This window comes from Bos indicus x Bos taurus, chromosome 26 (genome assembly GCF_003369695.1).
Source record: "Bos indicus x Bos taurus breed Angus x Brahman F1 hybrid chromosome 26, Bos_hybrid_MaternalHap_v2.0, whole genome shotgun sequence".
Classification (NCBI taxonomy): Eukaryota; Metazoa; Chordata; class Mammalia; order Artiodactyla; family Bovidae; genus Bos; species Bos indicus x Bos taurus.
In genome coordinates, this window is record NC_040101.1 from 750,503 (window position 1) to 771,011 (window position 20,509).

At 62.6% G+C, this 20,509-nt stretch overlaps 1 protein-coding gene across 2 annotated transcripts in view; it reads right to left on the bottom strand.

The window, feature by feature from the left end:
* Positions 1-49: 49 nt before the first annotated feature.
* The window catches only part of INPP5A (inositol polyphosphate-5-phosphatase A), a 144,644-nt gene continuing 124,184 nt past the window's right edge, over positions 50-20,509 (bottom strand). Inside the window, exons 10-16 of one of the 2 annotated variants that reach the window (XM_027529437.1) lie at positions 15,665-15,760; positions 15,207-15,281; positions 10,699-10,772; positions 4,868-4,979; positions 2,417-2,485; positions 1,582-1,618; positions 50-1,443 (exon numbers count right to left, since the gene is read on the bottom strand). In XM_027529437.1, coding sequence (XP_027385238.1) covers positions 1,394-1,443; positions 1,582-1,618; positions 2,417-2,485; positions 4,868-4,979; positions 10,699-10,772; positions 15,207-15,281; positions 15,665-15,760 — 513 coding nt within the window. In that variant the 3' untranslated portion in view covers positions 50-1,393. Of the gene's footprint in view, positions 1,444-1,530; positions 1,619-2,416; positions 2,486-4,867; positions 4,980-10,698; positions 10,773-15,206; positions 15,282-15,664; positions 15,761-20,509 lie in introns of both variants that reach the window. The other variant, XM_027529438.1, reaches the window with a different exon arrangement.

The following is a 20,509-nucleotide window of genomic DNA, read 5'->3' on the forward strand; positions in this document are numbered from 1 at the left end:
GCAGCCTGCGAAGGGCCCGGAGCGCCAGAGAAGGGAACACAGTCAAATGGTGTTTTCACCAAGATCAATTTTATTGCTTAGGGACCGGAGCGGTCATTTCCAAAGGCCTCCAGAGTGAGCAACAGCTGAAACCCTGCTACACAGAAATCACTGTGGGCCGGAACGGCCGTGTGGCACGTGGACGGAGTGACCACAGCTTGACACACACCCCAATCATTCTGTCAAGGATGCAGACTCGGCCGGTGGATGCCACACGGCTTGCGAGGGTAGTGATTCACCTAAGCCAAGCTTCCCCCCGGCGCCTGCACCCAGCCCGGGAGTCCTGTAGTGTTGAAGCAGATCAATAAACGCCATTTGTGTTTCATCCTCGGGCCGGGCGCCACCTCTGACCGCTGCGCCAGGTGTCGGGGACAGAGACGTGCGGCAGGGTCACGACGGGCCGTGGGAGGCACGGCAACCGGGGACGAGGACAGTTTGTTTCTCTTAACAGTTTATATACAGCCCATGTTAAAAGCGGTTTCTATCAGAAGCAGACTAGGCTATTTTTATTTCTCCCATGATATTATTGTTTTATGTAGAATACTTGGCACCATAGAACAGTAACAAAAGACGGACAAAACGGTTTACAAAATTCTTGAAAGGTACACCCGAGCTAGCTATAAACTTCACATTCAGTTCTTAATATTACATAGCAGGAAGCCTAGGAGTCTGACTGCTCACGTGAGAGCCGTGGGCCGTCCGAGCCCCACGGCGCCACCGGGCGCAGTCCCGGTTTGACAGCTCTGCGTGTGGACGTGCGGGGGACCAGCTCCTAGACTCGGTTCTACTGCTGATATGACACTCAAGCATTCATACTGGAAAGTATATTTAGCGTAAGTTTTGGTAAGGTTTATAAATTATTTTTAAAAAGTATATATTTATATATATTTATATATATAAAAATGGGAAGCAGCTGCAGTGTGATTCAAAAACCACATAACGTGGCAGTAGAGTGACTGACAGGGAGGGGCCTCCAGAAGCGAAAGTGGGGGCCACGTGCCCCCAGTCGTGGAGCCTGGCCGGCCTGCTCAGCCCCCGCCGCAGGGCGACTCTGAGCCCCGCCGGGTTTCTGCTCCCGAGAAGCTCCTCCACGCTGACAATGATTAAAAATCGAAAACCGTGACGTCTAAAATACAGATTTTTGCTGTCTATTAGAGTTTTGGCAACAGGACTGTGACTTGTTAAAAAAAAACCCAATGTTTCTACTTGATGCCACATGGACAGACACGACGGTGAGGTATGTGAGGCTTGTCCGGAGCGCCGTCCGGGGCTGAAGCAGAGTGTGGGGCCGGCCGTCTAGCGGTGGCGCTCGGGCGGGTCTGGACGCAGCTGTCGGAGGACGTGGGCCCTCGTGCTACGGGGGGGTCTCGCCGGGGGTCCCCTCGAGGCGCTGGCATCGCCTCCCTGCCGTGGAATCAGGCGTTGGTTACGGGGACACACACACCAGGAAAAGCTCAGAAAGGTGAACTCGAGGGAAGGAGGCATATTTACCACCACGTCACTGCACCACACAACACTTGTGCACACGTGCGTGAGGTTTACCTGCCCCGGGCGCGATGCGGAAGGCCAGGAACACGGGCTGCGGGGGAGAAGAGAGGCCGTCAGGGCCGAGCGTCCACGGCCAGTGGGCCCAGCGCTGGACCCTGTCCTGGGGAGCTGGCCGTGGGCGCCCCGAGGCGGAAGGCACAGGGCCGTCATGCTCCGTTAAGATGGCATTATTTCCACATAGAAATTGGTGTAAAAGGTCATTTCAGAGCCGTGATTCAGGCCCTGAGAACATGGGGAAGGACAGAGCCTGGCCTGGGATCCAGCCGCTGGTTCGGGTGGGCGGCCGGCCTAAGAAGGGGAAGTGGTGGCCGTCTCTCCCGGGCCGCCGGGGACACAGGACCTGTGACCCCACTCCCCTCAGAGGGGCTGCAGGCTGGGGGCCGGGCAGAGTCACACGTCCAAGGTTGGTTCCGGAACGCTGGGTGGTTCCCTGAAGCTGGGCAGCGACACAGACATCTCTCCCCACCGGGGCGGCAGGGGCAAAGGCCAGTAGGGTGCTCGGGTGCAGGCTCAGAAACACCAAAGGCCAGTAGGGTGCTCGGGTGCAGGCTCAGAAACACCTCCAGAGGGACCATGGGACACAGTCTCCGTCTCCGACACGAACTCCGTCTTGGTGAGCCAGTCTCTTCTGCCTTCCTATCTACCTGCCTCACCACCCCCCTACCTACCTACCTGCTGGTGCTTTATTGAAATTAAACACAGACTGACTCGGCCATGTCTGTGAAGCCGGACCAGGAGGCGGAGAAGGGGGTTAGGAGAAGCACCCCGACAGCCCGCCGCCCACCACCGCCCACCGCCGCCCACCACCGCCCCCGCACGGGCCAGTCACCTTATGGTCTCCCATGCAGACGCTGGGCCCGATGTGGTCGTAGGTGACAACCTTCTCCTCGCTCTCCGACTGGGAAAAGCAAACAGAGGAAGAGATGTGGGAGGCGGAAACGGGGGGGCTTCCTGGGGAGCAGCGGAGACAGCCCTGTGGCTGTGCCACCCTCCACCACCCTGCCCACTCCTCCGTGGGGCTCCTGCTGGCTCAGAACTGCCAGTGAGCAGCTGGCCCCCAGGAGAGAGCGGCTGCCCCCCGGGAGGCAGCGGCTGGAGGCGGCCGGGCAGCACTCAGCCCCTGCTCGCGGGGTGGGAGGGCTCCGGCCTCGGGAGGGCGGCAACCTTCCTTGGGGGCTGGAGGCAACGTTCCCGGGGTGCTGGTGTGGCCTCTGCTCACGGCCATCAGGGCGGATGGGAGCTCTCTTTCCAGTTGTGCCCCTGGCACCAAAAACGGTCTCCGTTTTCTCCCTTGGCATTTGTTTTTGACCCAGAACTCCCTGTTCAGAGGAGAACAGACGCCCCTGAACGCCACAGGGCCGCGCCCAGCGGCCACTAGAGCAGGGCCCCATGCACAGGCCTCCCGCCCATCAGCCTGCGGGCGCCGCCCAGGGTGTGCCACTGGCGGTCAGTTCCGGCTCCAGCTGGGCAGGGCTTTCACTGCCGTGGCTGAAGCCTCTGAGACTATAAACTGAATTATCCTTAATGCAGTAGGAAGTGTGAGGTCAGCTTTACTTTCCAGCGGGATTGCCTGCCAGGAACTGCGACAACAGACCCCCTGCACACCCGTGGCGGCCTCCCTGGAGTGGGAAGCATTCATCAAACGCTGCGTGGTAATTTACAAAGGCAGCATAAAATTGTGGATTTCCAAGTGCATAATCGCAAGACAGATAAACAGATCACAGCGGGCTCCGCACTTCTCCCTGCGCATCCATCATGGCAGTCGCCCCCTCCGTGTTTGGGGCGGGAAGCAGAACCGACATGATGCCGAGCTGACCGAGCGTGGCATGATGGATGACGCCGCGAAAACGCGGGGAGGCGGCTGCTGGGCCAGTGACGCCCACCACTGCGGGAGCCCCAGGGGAGGGCCCGCTGGGGGAGCCCCCCGCCAGGAAGGCTCCAGGCCCTCCCCACAACGGGCCACCCAGCCAGGCTCCGTGCCCGCGAGTCTGCAGCATCAAACCTCCAGCCCTGGAGTGGAGACGAGGCCACGTGTGGGTGGCGGTCGTCCGTCCGCCTTCCGGACTCTGCAGCCCCGGGTGCCTCCCGACGCCAGGCGCTCCAGCTGTCCCGGTGGCTTCACCGCAAGATGCCTTTCCCTGGAAGATGACCCTCACCTCCTTTCTGCCCCGAGGCGCCTGTTCTAGCCGTAGCTCTGGGCTCCGCCGGCCCAGTGTGCTCAGAGCCGGCAGCTATGACCCACCGTATCCACTGTCCACTCTGCTTCCTCACGTCCCATCACGGAGCCCAGGGGGGAGGCCCAGCAGAGCATGGGGCCGAGTCTGAGGCCACACGTGTGTGCAGGGTCTGTGTAGTCAGGGCCCGTCTGCCCTGTCTGGCTTATGTCGTAAAGCCTGCTTGTGGGAGAACCCACGGCCCGTCCTCCGTGCTGGGCTCTGGGGCCTGCCTGCCAGCTGTCCAGCAGGCCCCCAGGCCCTGTCAGGGCATGCTCACTGCAGGCCCCATGCACCCAGCCTGGTCCAGGAGGACTCTCCCCAGGAGCTGGCTTGCAGCCGGGCGTCCAGGGCCACCCGCTCTGGAAAGGCCAGCAGGATCTTCCGTAGGGGGCCACGGGGCTGCTGGCGGGGTCGGCCTGCATGCAGCTCATCCCAGAAGCTCTGCCCTCCCAGCTGCGTCTCTGGATGAGGGTCTGGGCCCGGGGGACAGAGGGGACCCCTCATAGCAAGTGCGGGGGCCGTGCAGGGTGGTGGCCAGAGCCCCGGACATCCTGGGTTGAGGTTGGGGGGCCACCCACCCCCTCCTGACTGGCTGCCCATGTCACTCAGAAGCCGAGCTGCTGCCTGATGAGTCAATGCACTTCATTACTGTATTTTTTACTGATGGTGTTGACAAAACCAGTGCAGATATTGATTCTTGAGAGCAGTCCTTTTGTGTTAAATGTGGGCGTTGAAAACCCCAGGAATCGAGAGGCTACGGGAACTGGAGACCCCCACCCCAGCACTGCACGCAGCCTCCAGCCCCTGGCGTTTGTGTGACTCAGCTCAGGTTTACAACTTAAGGAAACACGACGACTTCACAGCTCAGGAGCTCTTCCGAGGACAAGAGCCCGTCGACTTCTCCGAGCACGCAATAAAGTGAAACAACTCCTGACGCCCCGGTGACCGACCGTCTACGCTGTTTTGACTCCAGAACCCGGGTATGTCCCAGCCCGAGGACCGGAGGCAGGAGGGTGCCCCCAGCCTGGGCCCGCCCCCCAGCCGGCCCCCCAGGCTTCACTCACCCTCAGGACGAGCTCCTTGGCCGAAGGAGACATGAGGACGCGGTCACACCAGGCGGGGCAGCGGGTGTTCATGTACTGCCGGCCCTGGCTGCAGTCCTCGCTGTATGGGTAGCTGGGGAGACAGGATGGGGGCGTGGTCAGCAGCTGCTCGCCGGCCCCACCGCTGCCCCTCCTCCACGCGGGCCCCGCACCCCAGAAAGGCCCAGCTTGTCCAGGGGACAGAGAGGCGACAGAAGCTTCCCAGAACCGAGTCCCGCACTGTCCCCAGCACTTCAGATATGCTTCTGGACGCAGCCTAAAGCACAAACCTGCACAGACGCCTGCGGCTGGCTGGCTGACAGACCCCTTCCTTTCCCCTCAGCACATGTCCTGTGCCCCCGTGTGTGGGAGCCCTGGACCAGCTGGACAGACAAACGTCCTGGCCAGGCACACAGCCTTCTTGGTCGAATATCACCATTTTATATTTATCATTACAGACAAGAACCTACACGTGGTCCAACTCTGAATTAGGGACCATGGAGAAGTCCAAGAAGCGCTTCCTAACCTTTAATATAAAAGTGGACCTGTTCACTGCAGGGAGGAGGCCCCTGGTGCCCCGTCTTTGCGATGCATGCTGTCCCTGTGTTATACGCATTTTTCTTTTTCACAAAAGTGAACCCTGGAGCTTTTTCCCTAATAATTTGTCCTGTAAAAGCATCTCTCCCCACGTAGAGCACTCGTCCATACTTGGAAAGGGATGCGTCCCTCTGGGGAGTCAGACACTCTGCCTGGGCGGGGCCAGGGGGTGTGCCTCTGCCAGTGTGTTGGTCACGGTCGCCCCGAGGCACGTACCCAGGCAGAGCCCTGCGCAAGGGGCTCAGCAGCCCACTCCCAACCCAGGCGCCTGACCACAGCCAGCTGCTGGGACCCTGCTTCCTGTTTGCTCCCGTACCCGTTTCAGCAGCAAGCATCTATCCACTGTTGGAAGCATTTTGGTTACTTCTAGGTTTGGGGAGTTCTTGATTGTGATGAGTGGACCCCCAAGGGGCCCAAGATCCTTTGGGGGCTGGAAGGTAAACTCCGTGTTCGTGGTCACACAGACATGCTACCTGCTGTTGTCACGGTGCTCGCGTGGCCCCACCCCACACCACACAGGCAGAGGCCACAAGAATGATTCCTGGACTGGATCTCGAGCCTGTGAGAGCCGGTTTAGGAGTCGGTGGGAGGAGTGGGGAGCACGTGAAGGTGGGACCCTCAGACCTCAGGGAAGGGAGGTTTGGAAGGCGCTGTCCCGAGGGCAGGGGTCTGGACAGGGCTGCGTGCACGGCGAGAACCTTTCACGTCACAGGAAGCCGCTGCCGCACCTTGGTGGGTGAGCCTGCTAAGCCGTCTCACTTCATTTTTGTTTTCAAGCCAATGACAGTGTGACCTGGAGTGTGTTCACAGCTGGGATGATGAGAGCGGAGGTGCAGAGAGGCTCTGAAAACCAGGTGTGCCAGCCAGAGAACGCCACTGAGTATCCCCTGCTGTCAGCACCACCTGTCTGCTGGCACCAGCGATGCCCATGGCGCATAATTCCCTGGTTGACAAGCTGGATGCCCTGGGGTGGCCACTGTCCCTCAGACACTGTCCATCACCCCCTGCCCCCAGGAGATGCCGAAGCTGGACAGCCAGTGGAGCACAGGCCGTCTCCACAAACGCAAGAGCCCGCAGCCCCGGACCCCATGAGCCTCTGTCGTGACCACCTGGCCCAAGTGGGAGAAGGAGTCGTTTTCACAGAACAGTCAGGATGATGCAGGCCTGGGGAGTGTGGAGAGGAGCCAGCGCGGCCCTTCCTTGTGACAGGTCACGTGGACAAACCCAGACGTGGTCTCCCTCCCTGGCCAGTGCTGCTTCTGGACAGATCCCCACGGGGTTCAGCCACGACAGAAGCAACAGAGCCAGGAGGTTCCACCTTTTAACCACAAAGAGGGCAGCGTGGTAGAGCCCAGGCACAGGATGCCCTGGAGCAGGCAGATGTGCCCGAGGACATCCCTGCACACCTGGCAGCACACCCACCTGGCAGCACGCCCACCTGGTACACACCCATCAGGTACACACACACACACAGGTACCCAGCCACCAGGTACACATCCACCCAGGTACACAGTTACCAGGTGCACAGCCTCCAGATACACACTTACCCAGGTACACATTCACCAGATACACTCCCAGGCAACACACTCACCCAGATAATACACACACCCAGGTACACACCCTAGCCATACACCCAGGTAACACTCCCAGGGAATGCATACACCTAGGAAACACACATGTATACACATATAGACATGAGTTTTGTACCACATACACAAAAAGTCACGAACACATCATGAACATACCCCCACATAAAAATCTACACACGTGCCAGTTCCTGTCTGCTCATATGTGAACACACCATGTACATGTGCACATGGAGCTTATGCACACACACAGCCACACCTATGCAACGCACACCTGTACACACATGTATTCACACACACACACCACACACAGGCCCAGGTATACACGTACCCATGCACATGTGCAAACACAACCCACACCCACACTCACAAGACACGCTGCATACAGCCACGCACACATACCCACATATCCACACCTGTGCCTGTATAACCATGTCTGCACACACACACGTGCGTCCATACCATGGACACACACTCACACCTGTGCACACCCACACCTGTGCACTATGGTACCATATGCACACATGCCGACATGTGCACTGCACAAATACATGCAATTAGCCTGTAACCTGACCACATGCATCCTGCACACACACCCACACAAGTACATGCCTGCACACACAGGCACTCACACCCATGCGGGGGCCCCATCAGGCACACATGCTGGCACAGTGCACACAGTACATACACACACGCACGATCCTCTGTGCACACACCCTACACACGTGTGCACAGGAGCTCATGCCTGCACACACACAGGCAGCACTCCTGCTGCTGCTGCTAAGTCGCTTCAGTCGTGTCCGACTCTGTGGGACCCCATAGACGGCAGCCCACCAGGCTCCCCCGTCCCTGGGATTCTCCAGGCAAGAACACTGGAGTGGGTTGCCATTTCCTCCTCCAATGCATGAAAGTGAAAAGTGAAAGTGAAAGCTCCTGGGATCACTTAGTTTCTGGCAGTTAGAGAACACATCTGGGTACCAAACGGCCACTGTTTCTAACCACGTCCGTGCAGCTGCTTCTGCTGACAGGTTCCCAGTGTTGGGACAGCTCTCCAGACATGGGGCTGTGAGAGCCACCCAATGGTCAGAAACATGGTTTTAAACATGAGGGAACAAAATGGAGGGGATGGGTGTGACCCAGGCACTGGAGGAGGGGAAGGTGGATAGTGGGGGAAGGGATAATAAGGTAGTGACCTGGAAGTGGGGGAGTGGTGGGTGACCTGAAATGTGGGGGAGGAGCAGGTGACCTGGAATGTGGGGGAGGGGTGAGTGACTTGGAATGCGGGGGAGGAGCAGGTGACCTGGAATGTGGGGGAGGGGCGGGTGACCTGGAATGTGGGGGAGGGGCGGGTGACCTGGAATGTGGGGGAGGGATGAGTGACCTGGAATGTGGGGGAGGGATGAGTGACCTGGAATGTGGGTGAGGGGTGGGTGACCCGGAATGTGAGGGGGGGGCCATGACCTGGAATGTGGGGGAGGGATGAGTGACCTGGGCATTGGGGAGGCGTGGGTGACCCAGGAAGTGGGGGAGGGGCGGGTGACCCGGGCAGTGGGGGAGGGGGTGACCCGAGCAGTGGGGGAGGGATTGATGACCTGTGCTGTGGTGGGGGGGTGGGTGACACAGGCAGTGGCCTGGATGGCCTTGCCTTGGAGACTCAGGCTTTGCATGCAGGCTGGGAGGTCAGGGGCTGTGAGCGGGGACCCTTAGCTCAGGGAGCCCACGGATTAGTCTGTAAACCATGACCTTTTCCACCCCAGAGAACCTGAAATGCTACTTCCCAGTTAAACGGAGAAAGTCTGACCCCTTGAGCAATGGGGCTCCCAGTGGCCCCCACCCCCTGTCCCTTCCAGACCACCTTCCCTCAGGAGGCAGCCCCACCTCCAGCCAGAGAAAGGTCTCTGGCCAAGACGTGCTTGCAAGGACGGGACACCGTTCCTGGAGAGCTGGCATGGCCCTAACACACCGACCAGGTCACAGGATGTCCATGCTTCCAGGACAAGGGCAGAATGTCTCAGGCTGTTCTCCTGCCGCACGAGCCCGTCAGGCCGGAGGCAGGTGAGCCCAAGAGGGCAGATGACCTCCGGGTGCCCACAGCGTGGGCACCGACCCAGAGTTCCTCCCACTTGGCACCAAAGTATCCCCACCCCCAACCTACCAGCAGGATCTCACAGGCCAGACCACGCCGGGCCACGCCCCTCCTGGGGGCCACACCCCTCCCCAGAGCCCACCCCTGGGGCCTGGCTGAAGTCCAAGGTCTGTGCAGGCCGCCCGGTCCCTCCGAGCCCTGACGTGCCTGTCTCTCTGCTGCCTGGGGGATGGGGCTATGTCCCTCGGCCACCAGAGCGACCACAAAGTCCTGGGTCTCCCGGCGGGCCCATCCCCCCGCGCCTTCTGCGCTCTGTGCCTGGCTGAACGTCCAGGCTGCGAGGTTTGGAGAAGCTCAGGGACAGCCACCTGCTCGGGCTGCTGGGGAGCCGTATGTCCACAGCTCCTCCTCCTGGCCGGGCCGCAGCCCTGAGGGAGGCGTGTGGACCCTGATCAAGCGGGAGAGATGCCCAGGACCCCCACACCGCCCCCAGAGGGCGGGGGGAAACCGGTCCCTCAGGACGGCCTCAGCTTCCAGCGGTCCCTGGCGGCTCGTGTCACTGCACACTTGATGTTGCTTCAGTTGCATCAGAGCCCAAGGACGACGCGGCGGGGCAGCTCCTGGACGCGCTGCTGAGGCCGCCCGCTCAGGCCCAGCTGCTGAGTCATGCACGGGCTCCCAGGCATCGGAGCTGCTGCTGGGTGCCCGCCAGGCCCCCGGGGGCCACATCCCTGCCTGTCTGGCCCCTGCACCTCGAATCACTGGTCTGGGCGCTGACGGTGAGTGGCAGGCACCCAGACACCTCAGCCAGTCTGGACTCAGGCAGTCCCAGGTCCAGCGGACGTCTGACCTCTGGAGTGAGGCTCAGGAAGTAGGGTAAGCTTCACGGGGAGCCCGGGAGGACCTCTGATGCGGATCTGACGTGTTTACCTCCCCCGAGGCCTGGCACAGACGGGGGTGGGGGAGCAGATGGCACTCTCAGCCCCACCTGCAGCGGCTCCCAGCGGCCTCGCTCCCTGAGGACGATTCCCCGAAACTGCCCAAGGCCCATTTTCTCCCAAGTGGTAAGAATTCCCACTTGGCATCTGTAAAACGGCAGAGACGGGGGAGCAGCCGTGGGGGGCGTCCGTGTCCTCCAGATGGGCCTGGGGTGGCTGAGCGGGCTGAGTGTCCTGGGCCATTTTGTAATTGGCTCTCTTTCCCCCCACCCCAACCCAGCCCCCTGCAGCCCCGGGCGGGTCAGGGAGGAGCACGCTGTTATTGCCGCGGATTTCAAGATTCTGTAAACACCAGAGCAAAACACCACAAAAGCTCACGTACCCGAGAAAGAGAACCAACACCCGCGTCCCGACGGCCCAAGAAAGATCCAGAGCTTGGCACTGCCTCAGCGGCCCCTCGTAGGCGCCTCTGGGAGGCAGTGTCGGCACCGAGGAGAACAGCCCCTACCACGCTCTCCAGGCTGGGGAGGGGGCGGGAGGAGGCATGGGGGGCACAGAAGCACGGACGGGAGGTTCCCTGTGGTCCAGAGAGTGGGCAGTCCTTACCTGGGAGGGAACGAGATGTCCAGTTCATACAGTCTGTCCTTAAACACAGACAGCTCTTTGTCAAATTCTAATAGCTGAGAAAAAAAAAAAAGATAAGGGTCACTTGGGCTTGCGCTCCTGGGGGCACTGGACAGCCTGGGCAGGGACACCGTGATTTCAGACCCCGGCACCTGCCCTGCATGAGGGCTGCCCAGGGCTGCCCTGGGCGGTCCTGCAGGCCCCAGGGTGAGGCCCGGTGCTGACCAGCTGGGGCCACTTTGTCCCACTGAGCATGCAGGGTGCGGCCACGGCCACGCTGGAGTCACTCTGAGGTGCCCTCGCCCAAAGGCAGGGTCCAGCTGGAGTCACACTCTCGAGTGTGGGCCTCGCCCAGAGGACCGCAAATGGCACTGGCCTGGTAGGCCCCTCAGAGCCACGCCCACGGGCACTGCACCTCCAGGAGGCGGGCCCTGCGGCCACACGCGCCCTGGGCACGTGGGGGAGCATGGCATCACACGCGCACCCTGGGCACATGGGGGAGCACGGCATCACACAGGTCCGAGGCCACACGGCCCTCTCTGCTCCCGCCATCTCAGCCCTGCGATCTGCACGCCGTGTGTGCAGAGCAACCCTGGGCACCAGGCTCTACCTAAGCCACCCGCAGAGCCCGCGGGCAGCAGGCCAGCCCTCAGCTGGGCCGCCCTCCTCGGGTGAGTCAGGGGGAAGCAGGCCGGACACCTCCTGGCAGGAGCTCCTGGGGGTGATTACGGGGGTGGGGGGACTGAGGCTCCTTTTGCACAAACAGGACGCTTCAGACACAGCCGCCTGATCCCAGTGGCCACCAAGCGCCGACCCTGCCTGGTGAGGCTGGAGGCTGGGTCCCACGGCTGCCACCGTGAGCCCACGTTTGCTAAGAGGCACCTGTGGCAAACCTCGCCCCACTCAGCACCCCTGCTGGGGGCCTAGGGGTGCAGGGCCAGAAGCGGGGTGCAGAAAGGGTTTTGGGGGGAGGGGAGGCACAGGGCAGGGGCTGTGTGGGGGTGGGGGCTGGGGCCAGAGCCCCTCAGCTCCCAGGCACAAGCAGCCTCCTGCCCCCACCTCCAGGGAGCAGCCAGGGCCAAACGACTTCTGGAAGGTTCCCGAGTCGGTGTTTCAGGGTGCCTGGGGTGGGGAACAAGTCTGCAGGGAGGGTGAAGCATGAGTGTGGGGCCTGGACCAGCTCTGGGCTCACACAGGTGTGCACACACGTGTGCCTGGAGACACCCTCACAGCACGCTCGCAGGACGCACCCCCACAGGGAGACAGCAAGCGTGTCATCCACAGCCTCCCGAACGTGAATGCTCGGCCTTTGCAGCTCAGGAGGACGGCCCTGACCCCCGCGGAGTCCGCCAGCATCGCGGCGCATCGCCCCCAGAGGCCCGCCACCAGCGTCATTCCGTGGGGGGTCCGGTGCTGGGGTTGCTCTCAATCTTGGCGTTTGGTGTCCTGCTACAGACGCCCCGAGCTCTTGAGGACCACGCCTCCCACCCCTGCCAGCTCCAAGCGTCCCTCCCGTGTCCCGCCCACGACCCACCACATGAGCGCCATGCCCGGCCCGCTCTGTCCGTCTGGACACTCCGCTCCCTGGGGGGGACTTTCCCGTCCCTGGCTGCTGTGAGAGCCGCTTGTGTGTGTTCATCTGCCTGGACTTTTGAGCGTATGGTGTTTATCTTTCTGATTCTTTCTCTGTTTCCTTTAAATAGTCTCAGAATTTTTATCAAGCATTCCGTGATCTGACCTCTTGGACTCTCGCTACCGTGGAGGGCTCCCTGCCCCGCGTCCACGGGAGGCCAGCACGCCGTGTTTCAGGAATGATATTGCATTTCTGTTGAAGTGGGAATCTGTATCTCTGAGATCTTTCACAGCCTGATGACCAATTTCTCATGTATCGTAAACATTCTTCTCGATCACAAAGTGAGGGACAGCGCAGGGCGTGTGCGGACAGTGATGAAGCGGCCGGCCGGCCGTATCTGCCAGGCACAGTCCGGGCTGCACGCCTGCCTCTGCTGCTGCAGAGGTGCGGCGCTGATGAAGGGAAGAGGCTGGAAAATCGATGCGGCGGAGCCAGAGCAGGTGCTACACACACAGAAAACATCTCTATCCGACGGGCCGAGCGCCGGGAACACTCCCGCGCCTGCCCTGGGACAGCCGCGGAGAATTTAATCTCTCCAAATCCTCACCAGGGCACTCCATCCTGCCGCCCTGACAGCCACACTTATAATTAATTATACAATTTCGATGGGAATATCGACTAAACAAAGCTATAAATCATAGAAAAAGTCAATAGGCATGGACACGTTCAATCATGTCCCGGCCGATGATTACTACTCTTAAAATACAATAATTATTTTCAGAGCCAGCTTGAATTAAATTTCTGTCAGGCGGGAACAAGACCAGTGGTTGATCAAGGATGCGATGGACCCGGGGCCGTGGCTGAGCTGCACATCCATCCTGGTGGGCGTCTCACCCTGAAGGTGAGCGCTTGTCCGGAGGCCCCTGGGGGTCTGCACGCCCGCCTCCTGCAGGGGGCCGCGGTTACCGTGGAGCCAGCCCTGCACTGGGAGGCATGAGGCCTCCGCCCCCGAGCTTCCTGACCCGACCAGGGGGCCCAGGGGCCCCCCAGAAACCCTCGTGGAGGCCTCATCTCTGCTTCGACTCCATCACGTCTTTTCATCTTAGGAGCAGACTCAAACTTCTCCCAGATATTCAAATTAATTTTCCTCCACATTGAAAGCACGGTTTCACAAGATAATATGTAAATAAAATTACGTCTAAGGTGATGTCTGTTGTTTCCAGGTGATGACACACTTCCCAGGCAGTAAGGAAGGCCAGCGGGGCTCTGGGCCCACCCCCCACGCTGTGGGACGCAGGAGGAGCCCACCTCCCTGGGACCCAAGGGTCCCCGAGGAGCCAGCTGTTCACAGGCTGTGGGCCAGTGTCCAAGGACACCAGGTGGGTGGAAGCGGCAGAGGAGGCTCGGGAGCGCCTGGGGCCGGGGTGAACCCGTGCATTGGGGGAGGCGGCCTCACAGAAGAGGGCTGGGCCCCCCACGGTGGGTTCAAACCTGGGCTGAGTGGATGGCCGTGTGACTGGGCCCGGCTGAGCTCCAGGCCGGGGAAGGGGGGGTCGGAGGGGGTGGGGTGCAGGAAGGAGGCAGGGGCAGGGGCCGGGGGCGGGGGCGGGGGCAGACTAGGTGGTGGAGAGTCCAGGCCCCAAAGCCAACGGACATGAGAGGTGAGAGGTCCCGGCGGGTGATGGGGGCTTCCCAGGGGCAGGCAGGCAGGCAGGCAGGGCAGGGCGGCTCTGTGCAGGGACTCGGGACTGGCAGGGTCTGCCGGACAGCTAGACAGTCCCCCATCCAGACAGACGTGCCCTTCTCTGGGTGCAGATGGTGGACACTGCTCAGGGAGGCACAGAGCCCCCGTGGGGCCTGAGGAGATGTGACGCAGAGGTGCTGCCCAGAGTCTGTGGGTGACCAGGCTGCCCAGGGCACCCGGAGCACAGAGGGCTGAACGGGGGCGGAGGGACAGACAGGGGCTGAATCTGCACACGGTTCTGGCCTTTGAGATGAAGACGGCCCTGAGAGGTCACAGTGGTCTCGGTGGGGTAACCAGGAGCTAAAAGTGGGGACCGTGGTACAGACAGTGCCTCACCAGGGTGGGGGGAGCAGCCAGGGCCTCAGGAAGGGGGGGCACAGGGCACACCTGGGTGGGGGAGGCTGCCTGCAGGCGTGGCTGACCTGCTGATAACACACAGGCGCCAGAGGAATGGGTCAAAGCAGGTCCAGCTGACGTTCACACCGCGGGACAGCCCCCAGCCCAGCCCTCCCATTGCCCGTGTGCAGGCAGTCTGTGCAGGGACCTGCTCACAGGAGCGGGGGTAAGCTGCAGGGGTCTGTTCACATGTACTTCCACTCTGCACATGCACACACGCACACGTGTACTTCACTTTGCACACACATGTGTACTTCACTCTGCACATGCGCACACGTGTACTTCACTCTGCACATGCACACGTGTACTTCTCTCTGCACACATGTGTGCACTTCACTGCACACTTCTTGTCCTTGGATTTGTCAGTCTCCTTCTTGTACACATGCACACATGCACACGTGTACTTCACTCTGCACATACACACGTGGTTCACTACACACAAACACACACACACACACGGGGTTGGTGGCAGAGGATGTCCCTCAAATTCTCAAGACAGTCTCTCCTCTTTCCAAAGGAAGCCCAGGCCTCAGTGGGTGGGCCCTGAACAGAGAGGGTCTGCACCCAAAGCTGTCAGCCCTCTGCCTCTCACCTGGGGGGTCCCCAGGGCTAAGGGCTATTCTGCCCGTCAAAGACAGCAAGGCAGGTGGATGCAGCCTGGCCAGAGGCAGGAGGCACACCAGGCAGGGCCCAGCCAGAAGTGATGGGAGGGCCGGGGGTCAGCACTGCCCAGAGCAGCGGCGGGGGACCAACCGCACATCCCATGGCGGGACTCACCGCAGTGCCGTTGTCGTCCCGGAAAACCTCCTGGTTGAAGTAGTCAAAGAGCTTCTTCTCCAGCTGGAGCATCACCTGTTGGGGGTGGGGCGTCAGAGCAGGGGGCCCCTCCCCAGGGCGGGACCACGGGGGGCGGGGGGGGGGGGGAGCGTCAGAGCAGGGGGGGTCACGGGGGGGGGGCCATCAGAGCAGGGGGCCCCTCCCTAGGGCGGGGCCACAGAGGGGGCTGTCAGAGCAGGGGGCCCTCCCTAGGGCGGGGCCGTGGGGGGAGGGTCAGAGCAGGGGCCCTCCCCAGGTCGGGTCACTGGGTGCAGAGGGGCGTGAGAGCAGGTGGGCCCCCTTTCCAGGGCGGGGCACCTCCCCACGGCAGGGCCACCGGGGGCGGGGGGGGGGGGGGGGGAGCGCCGGGTCAGAGCTGGGGCCCCTCCCCAGGGCGCCTGCGCACCCTCTGCGCTCACCTTCCGGTCGTTGTCTGACTCTCGGAATATCAGCTTCACGACTTCGTTGGTGTCCGCGGCCCGCACGGTCTGCATCGTGGCCTTTGTGCAGAGAGTCTGGGAAAGACACGGAGGAACCAGGTCCGAGACCTGCCGCCTGGCCGCCCGACCCGGTCCCTCCGTCCTCGCTGTCCGGCTGGGCTGGGGGCTCACTCCTCCTGAGCGCCCGGCCGGCCCCTCTGCCCTCCGTCCAGGCTGCTCTGTGGACCCAGGGGCCCAGGAGGCCCCACGGCCACGACGGTGGAGAGCAGCCAGGCAGGACCTGGAGGGCGGCAGGGAGGCAGAGGCCGTCGGGGGGCGCAGAGGGAGGGGGCCAGGCCTCCCAGCAGGTACACCCGGTCCTGCCCCACCCTGGGCGTGGGGCAAGGACAGGCCACAGCAAGAAGGTAAACAGGGTCCCTCCCCAAAGTCAGGACGAACCCGGAGCCTGGCCCAGGGGCAGCGGGGCAGCACTGGCCAGACCCACGTACAGTGGAGAGAGAGAACCGCTCCAGAAGGGCGGAGAGACGGCCAGGCTCGGAGAGTGCTGGCGAGGACGCGGGCCGTGCACCTCCCTTCGGAAAAGTCTGTCCGCAGGGTCCAGAGAGACTGCGGGGGCCAGGGGCCACAACCAGATTTTGTTTTGTGTGTAAGTTATACCTCGATAGAGCCATTTTTTTTTTTGTCCCCATAGTTTTTATGAAAAAGATAAAGAAGAAGGACTGCTGCAGCAGGACTAATGTTGACCTGAAGACGCCCGTTCATCCGAGGAGCCCGTGGGAGGACCTTGCGGTGGAGCGCGGGGCTCGGCCCGAGGTGGCCGGCACTGTGGGGGGGGCACTGACATTCAGGGCACACACAGCTAATCAGGTCAAGCCCCCAAAGTGGCTTTTGGACTCATGTGTCACACATCAGTCTGGCCGCCTTCAAATGGCCGGATTAGAACAAGGGCCCCAGCAACCCTGCCTGGGCGTGCCCACCGCCTGCGAGGAGGCCGAGCCATCCAGATGCTAATGTGCTACGGGGCTTAAGAGCGGTGAATGGGGAGGCCTGGCGGGCAGACGGCTTACTCGGAGGAAACTCATAGTCTTCGCCCAAAGGCGGCTGCTGCAAACTTCTTAAAAAAACGCTCTCTCTCCCCCTCGCACCGGCTCCCAGCGGATACACATCTGCCTGGCCGGCCCCTCGCGCGCGGCTGCTCCCACACCCGCCGGAGCCCCTCATTCAGGGTGCCCAGGCCTCCCCTTTCAGCCGCAGCCGTGACCGCTGGAGCAGAAAGCCCGGGACAGCGCCTTTCCGGCTTGCCTTACAGAGGCATTTTCCTCTTTTCAAAGGAGAAAAAAATTCTCCAAATGCTGTTTTTAAAGAACCATCTGAGGTTTATTTCGCTATCAGTGGCCGTGTGGAGGCACCGGAGGGTGACGCGGGTGTCTTACTGGCACTCGGGGCCCCGGGCTTTTTGCTTGGACTTTGGCGACGCAGCCACTGCCAAGGACAGGCACCGTGAGGGCCCCCAGGACGGCAGGGCCGGAAAGGCAGCTTGTGGTGTTCTCGCTGCGCGGCTGGCCCGCTCCCCTCTGCAGCACAAACGCGCCCCCCCACCCCACCCCGGGTCCAAATTTCAGTGCTGGTGGAGCCCCTCAGGCCCCAAGAGGTGAGCCCGTGAGTGTGGCCTTACAGAACCCGCTCTGATCTCTGCCAGATGGAGGGGGTGAGGGGCGGACAGCCAGCCCCTCACCCGAGGATGGGGGTCCACCGCCCCGGGGTCAGCCAGGAGCTGGTCAGGGCCGTCCTGGTCAGAGTAACGCCTGACCTGGGGGGTCTCTGTTCTGAGGGATCTCTATTACAGGTCGAGAAGCGCTTTGGGGGAAAAGTGTAGAGTAAGCTTGGTGTGCAGAGGTCAGAGGCACACCAGCCGTTTCCTTGCTGCGGTTGCTGAGTTTTAGATGGTGAGGAAAAGCGTCGGGGCTCTCCTGTGTGTGCACTCCAAGAGAGAGCAGGTGTCACACAGCGCCTTGTCTGTTTACGACGTCCTGCTAGGCTTTAGCCCAGTCATGGCTGTGATTCCACAGACCCTGCTTCTGTCCGCACCCAGCACGCTGGACCACAGGAGGGGGTCCTCTGCACCCCCAGCTGCCAAAGGACCCGCAGAGGTCAGGCAGGCGGGCACCTGCGGTCGGTGTCTGGAACATGCAGCGTGTACAGGGGGGGCACGCATGGGGCTGGGGGTGTCAGGGAGACCGTGACAGAGCTAACAGAGCAGGGAGGCTGGTCGGGGCCCCGCGCAGGCCGAGGCCAGGGCTCTCACCCTGCCCCTGGGCCCGGCAGGACCACACGCGAAGGGGCTGGGCTCAGAGGACACTTTTGTCCCCAACTTATCCTGACCAGACTGGGTGTTAGAGCCAGAGGGAGGCTGTTTCAGGCTTGGGGGGCGGGGGTGGGACTGCCCCCCCACACACCTGCTCAGGGTCCTCCCTGCGGCTCTCCCCCACCTGGAGGGGGCGCAAGGGCTTAAACGAACCAGACCAGCCGCCAAGCAGCCTGGCCCCGGAGGCAGCCCCGGCTCCAGCTCCTTCCTCGCACCTTCTCTTTTTGCTCGTGTGTGACCCTGAGGACACAGTGCGTGGGGACGCTCTTACCACGGACAGGGGCCGGCGTGCCCACGGGGTCCAGCACCCTCGTGGTGGGGCCCGTCTGCCAGTGCTGAGGCCTCTCCCCGTCAGGGGTGTGGGAGGCAGCCCACGGGGTCCTCGTCTCTGCCCAGATCACTCGGTTTCTAAGACCTTCAGGGATTAACCTTTGTCCCATCAAATGGAAAGTAAACTGGCCTTCAAATGAAAAGTTACTGGACAGCGGCTTCCTGAAGTTGTGAAGCCCAGCCCGGCAGGGCCTCGGGTGGCCTCCCCCCACGGGATGTGGACCCGCTGGAAGGACAGCCGGCAGCCCCCCCAGGAAGCCAGCCACACGCTGCGGCCCGCGGACTGGACACAGCTCCGCAGAGCTGGGGTCCCTCCACTGCCTGAAACGGAGCCGTGTGTCTGGAAAATGCAGGGCCACCACGTCCTGCCCCGCCCCGCCCCGCCCTGCCCCGGCTCCAGCTCCATGGAGAGCGGGCGAGCCCTTCCAGCCGGGTTCAGCCACTGAGGGACGGGTCTCCTGCTCGTCCGGGGAAGAAGGCGCTGGTCTGAAGAAAGCACAGGTCCCTGCTGCAGGCTGGCCCTTCCGGGCACCTACAGGCGGGATCCGGGACGGGGGGAGGCAGGCCGCGGGGGCCAGGCTGGTGGGTGGGCTCCGTGCGCCCTGCTTGGGGCTTTCATCCCCTGACAACCGCACGCAGGAAACATGCGGACCCTCTGATAGCGTGAAATCGGAAACAAAGCCAGGGCACAAAGAGGCCGACTGGCCGTGGCCGCCGTCCCCTCTTCAGCAGCTAGCACGTTCCAGGGCCAGCCCGAGGGGCTGCAGGAGAGAGCTTGGACAGGAGGCCCGTCCTGGGGGCGCTGGAGGCCCGTCCCGAGGGCGCGAGACGTGCTGCAGGAGGCCCGTCCCGGGGGCGCTAAAGGTGGTGCCCACAGCGTGAGGACCCTCGGCTGGCCGCCCACCACACGGCTACTGTCATCTAGGGGCCCCGCCGCAGGGAGGCCCGTCCCCACCCCACCTGGACAAGGACGGCAGCCTCGCTCTGGGGAGTGAGTGGCTGCCCTGGGCAGCGTTTCAGGCGCAGGGAGTGAAGCTGGAAAGGCCCAGACCTCGGAACAGGTTCGGTGTTCCTCTTGGGACCAAGCGGCCCAGCCCCCACCTGCCTCGAGCCCCGGGACACAGGTGTGCACACACGGCCTTCTCGGAGGCCCCAGGCTCAGGCCGCTCACGTGGGACTGGGCTCTGGAGGACCAGTCCCCGCATCCCCACGAGCCCGCCGCCCAGACCCGCCTCTCAGGATGGAGGGCGAAGGCCAGCCTGTGGGGGCTCCTGGGCCCGACTCTGGGCACTGACGCGTCATGGAGCGCAAAGTGCCAGAGGCTGATGGCGGGTGCCCCGCGGGTCAGGGACGCTGGCGCAGCCCCGCCCACCAGGCAGGGCCCAGGTCCTCCGCCAGCGCCCGCGGATCCCTTTCAGCCTCCCCGCCACACGCGCGCGCACACGTGGACGCACAGCTCCTAGGAGGCAGGGGCCCCAGTGTGCCTGGCCTGCTCGGGCGCAGGGCCCCCTGGGTGGCCTGGCTGGCCTGAGGCCCAGGAGGCCACCGTGCTGGGAGGGGTGGGGGCAGGGGGTCTGTGGCCAGGGGCCTGGGCCACGGCTGCAGCCCCTGGCGGGGGACTCACGCTGTGAAGACCGATGTCACTGGGCAGCTTCCACCGTCAGCTGCACAGACTGGGGCCCAGAGCAGCCACCCCGAGAACGAGGGAGCGACATCCCCCTTCTCCTCCACGGTGCGGGCTAGGGTGTGAGGCTGCAGGAGGGGCTGGCAGGGACCCCACCTGCAGGGATCGCCTCTGGTGACAGATCCCTGGCTATCAGGGTCCGGCGGCCTGCCCGACAGACAGAGGGCACCGTCCCAGAACGGCCGAGGATCGGAGGCTGAGCAGCGCCCGTGCGGGCTTCTCACCGGAGAGCACTGGGGCGGGGTCGCCCTGCGTCTAGAGGGAGCTGCCCCCCTCACGCCCCCACTCCGTTCACGCTGACCCTCAGTGACACCATCTCTCCAGAGGTTTCCCTGGCAGAGCCCTGAGTCCGGGGACGACAGACATCTCTTGACTGCCGAGAGCCTCGGACTCTGAGGGCCCGAAGCATGGACCCCGCGGGGGGCGCCGCTGCCCGGTCCGCGGA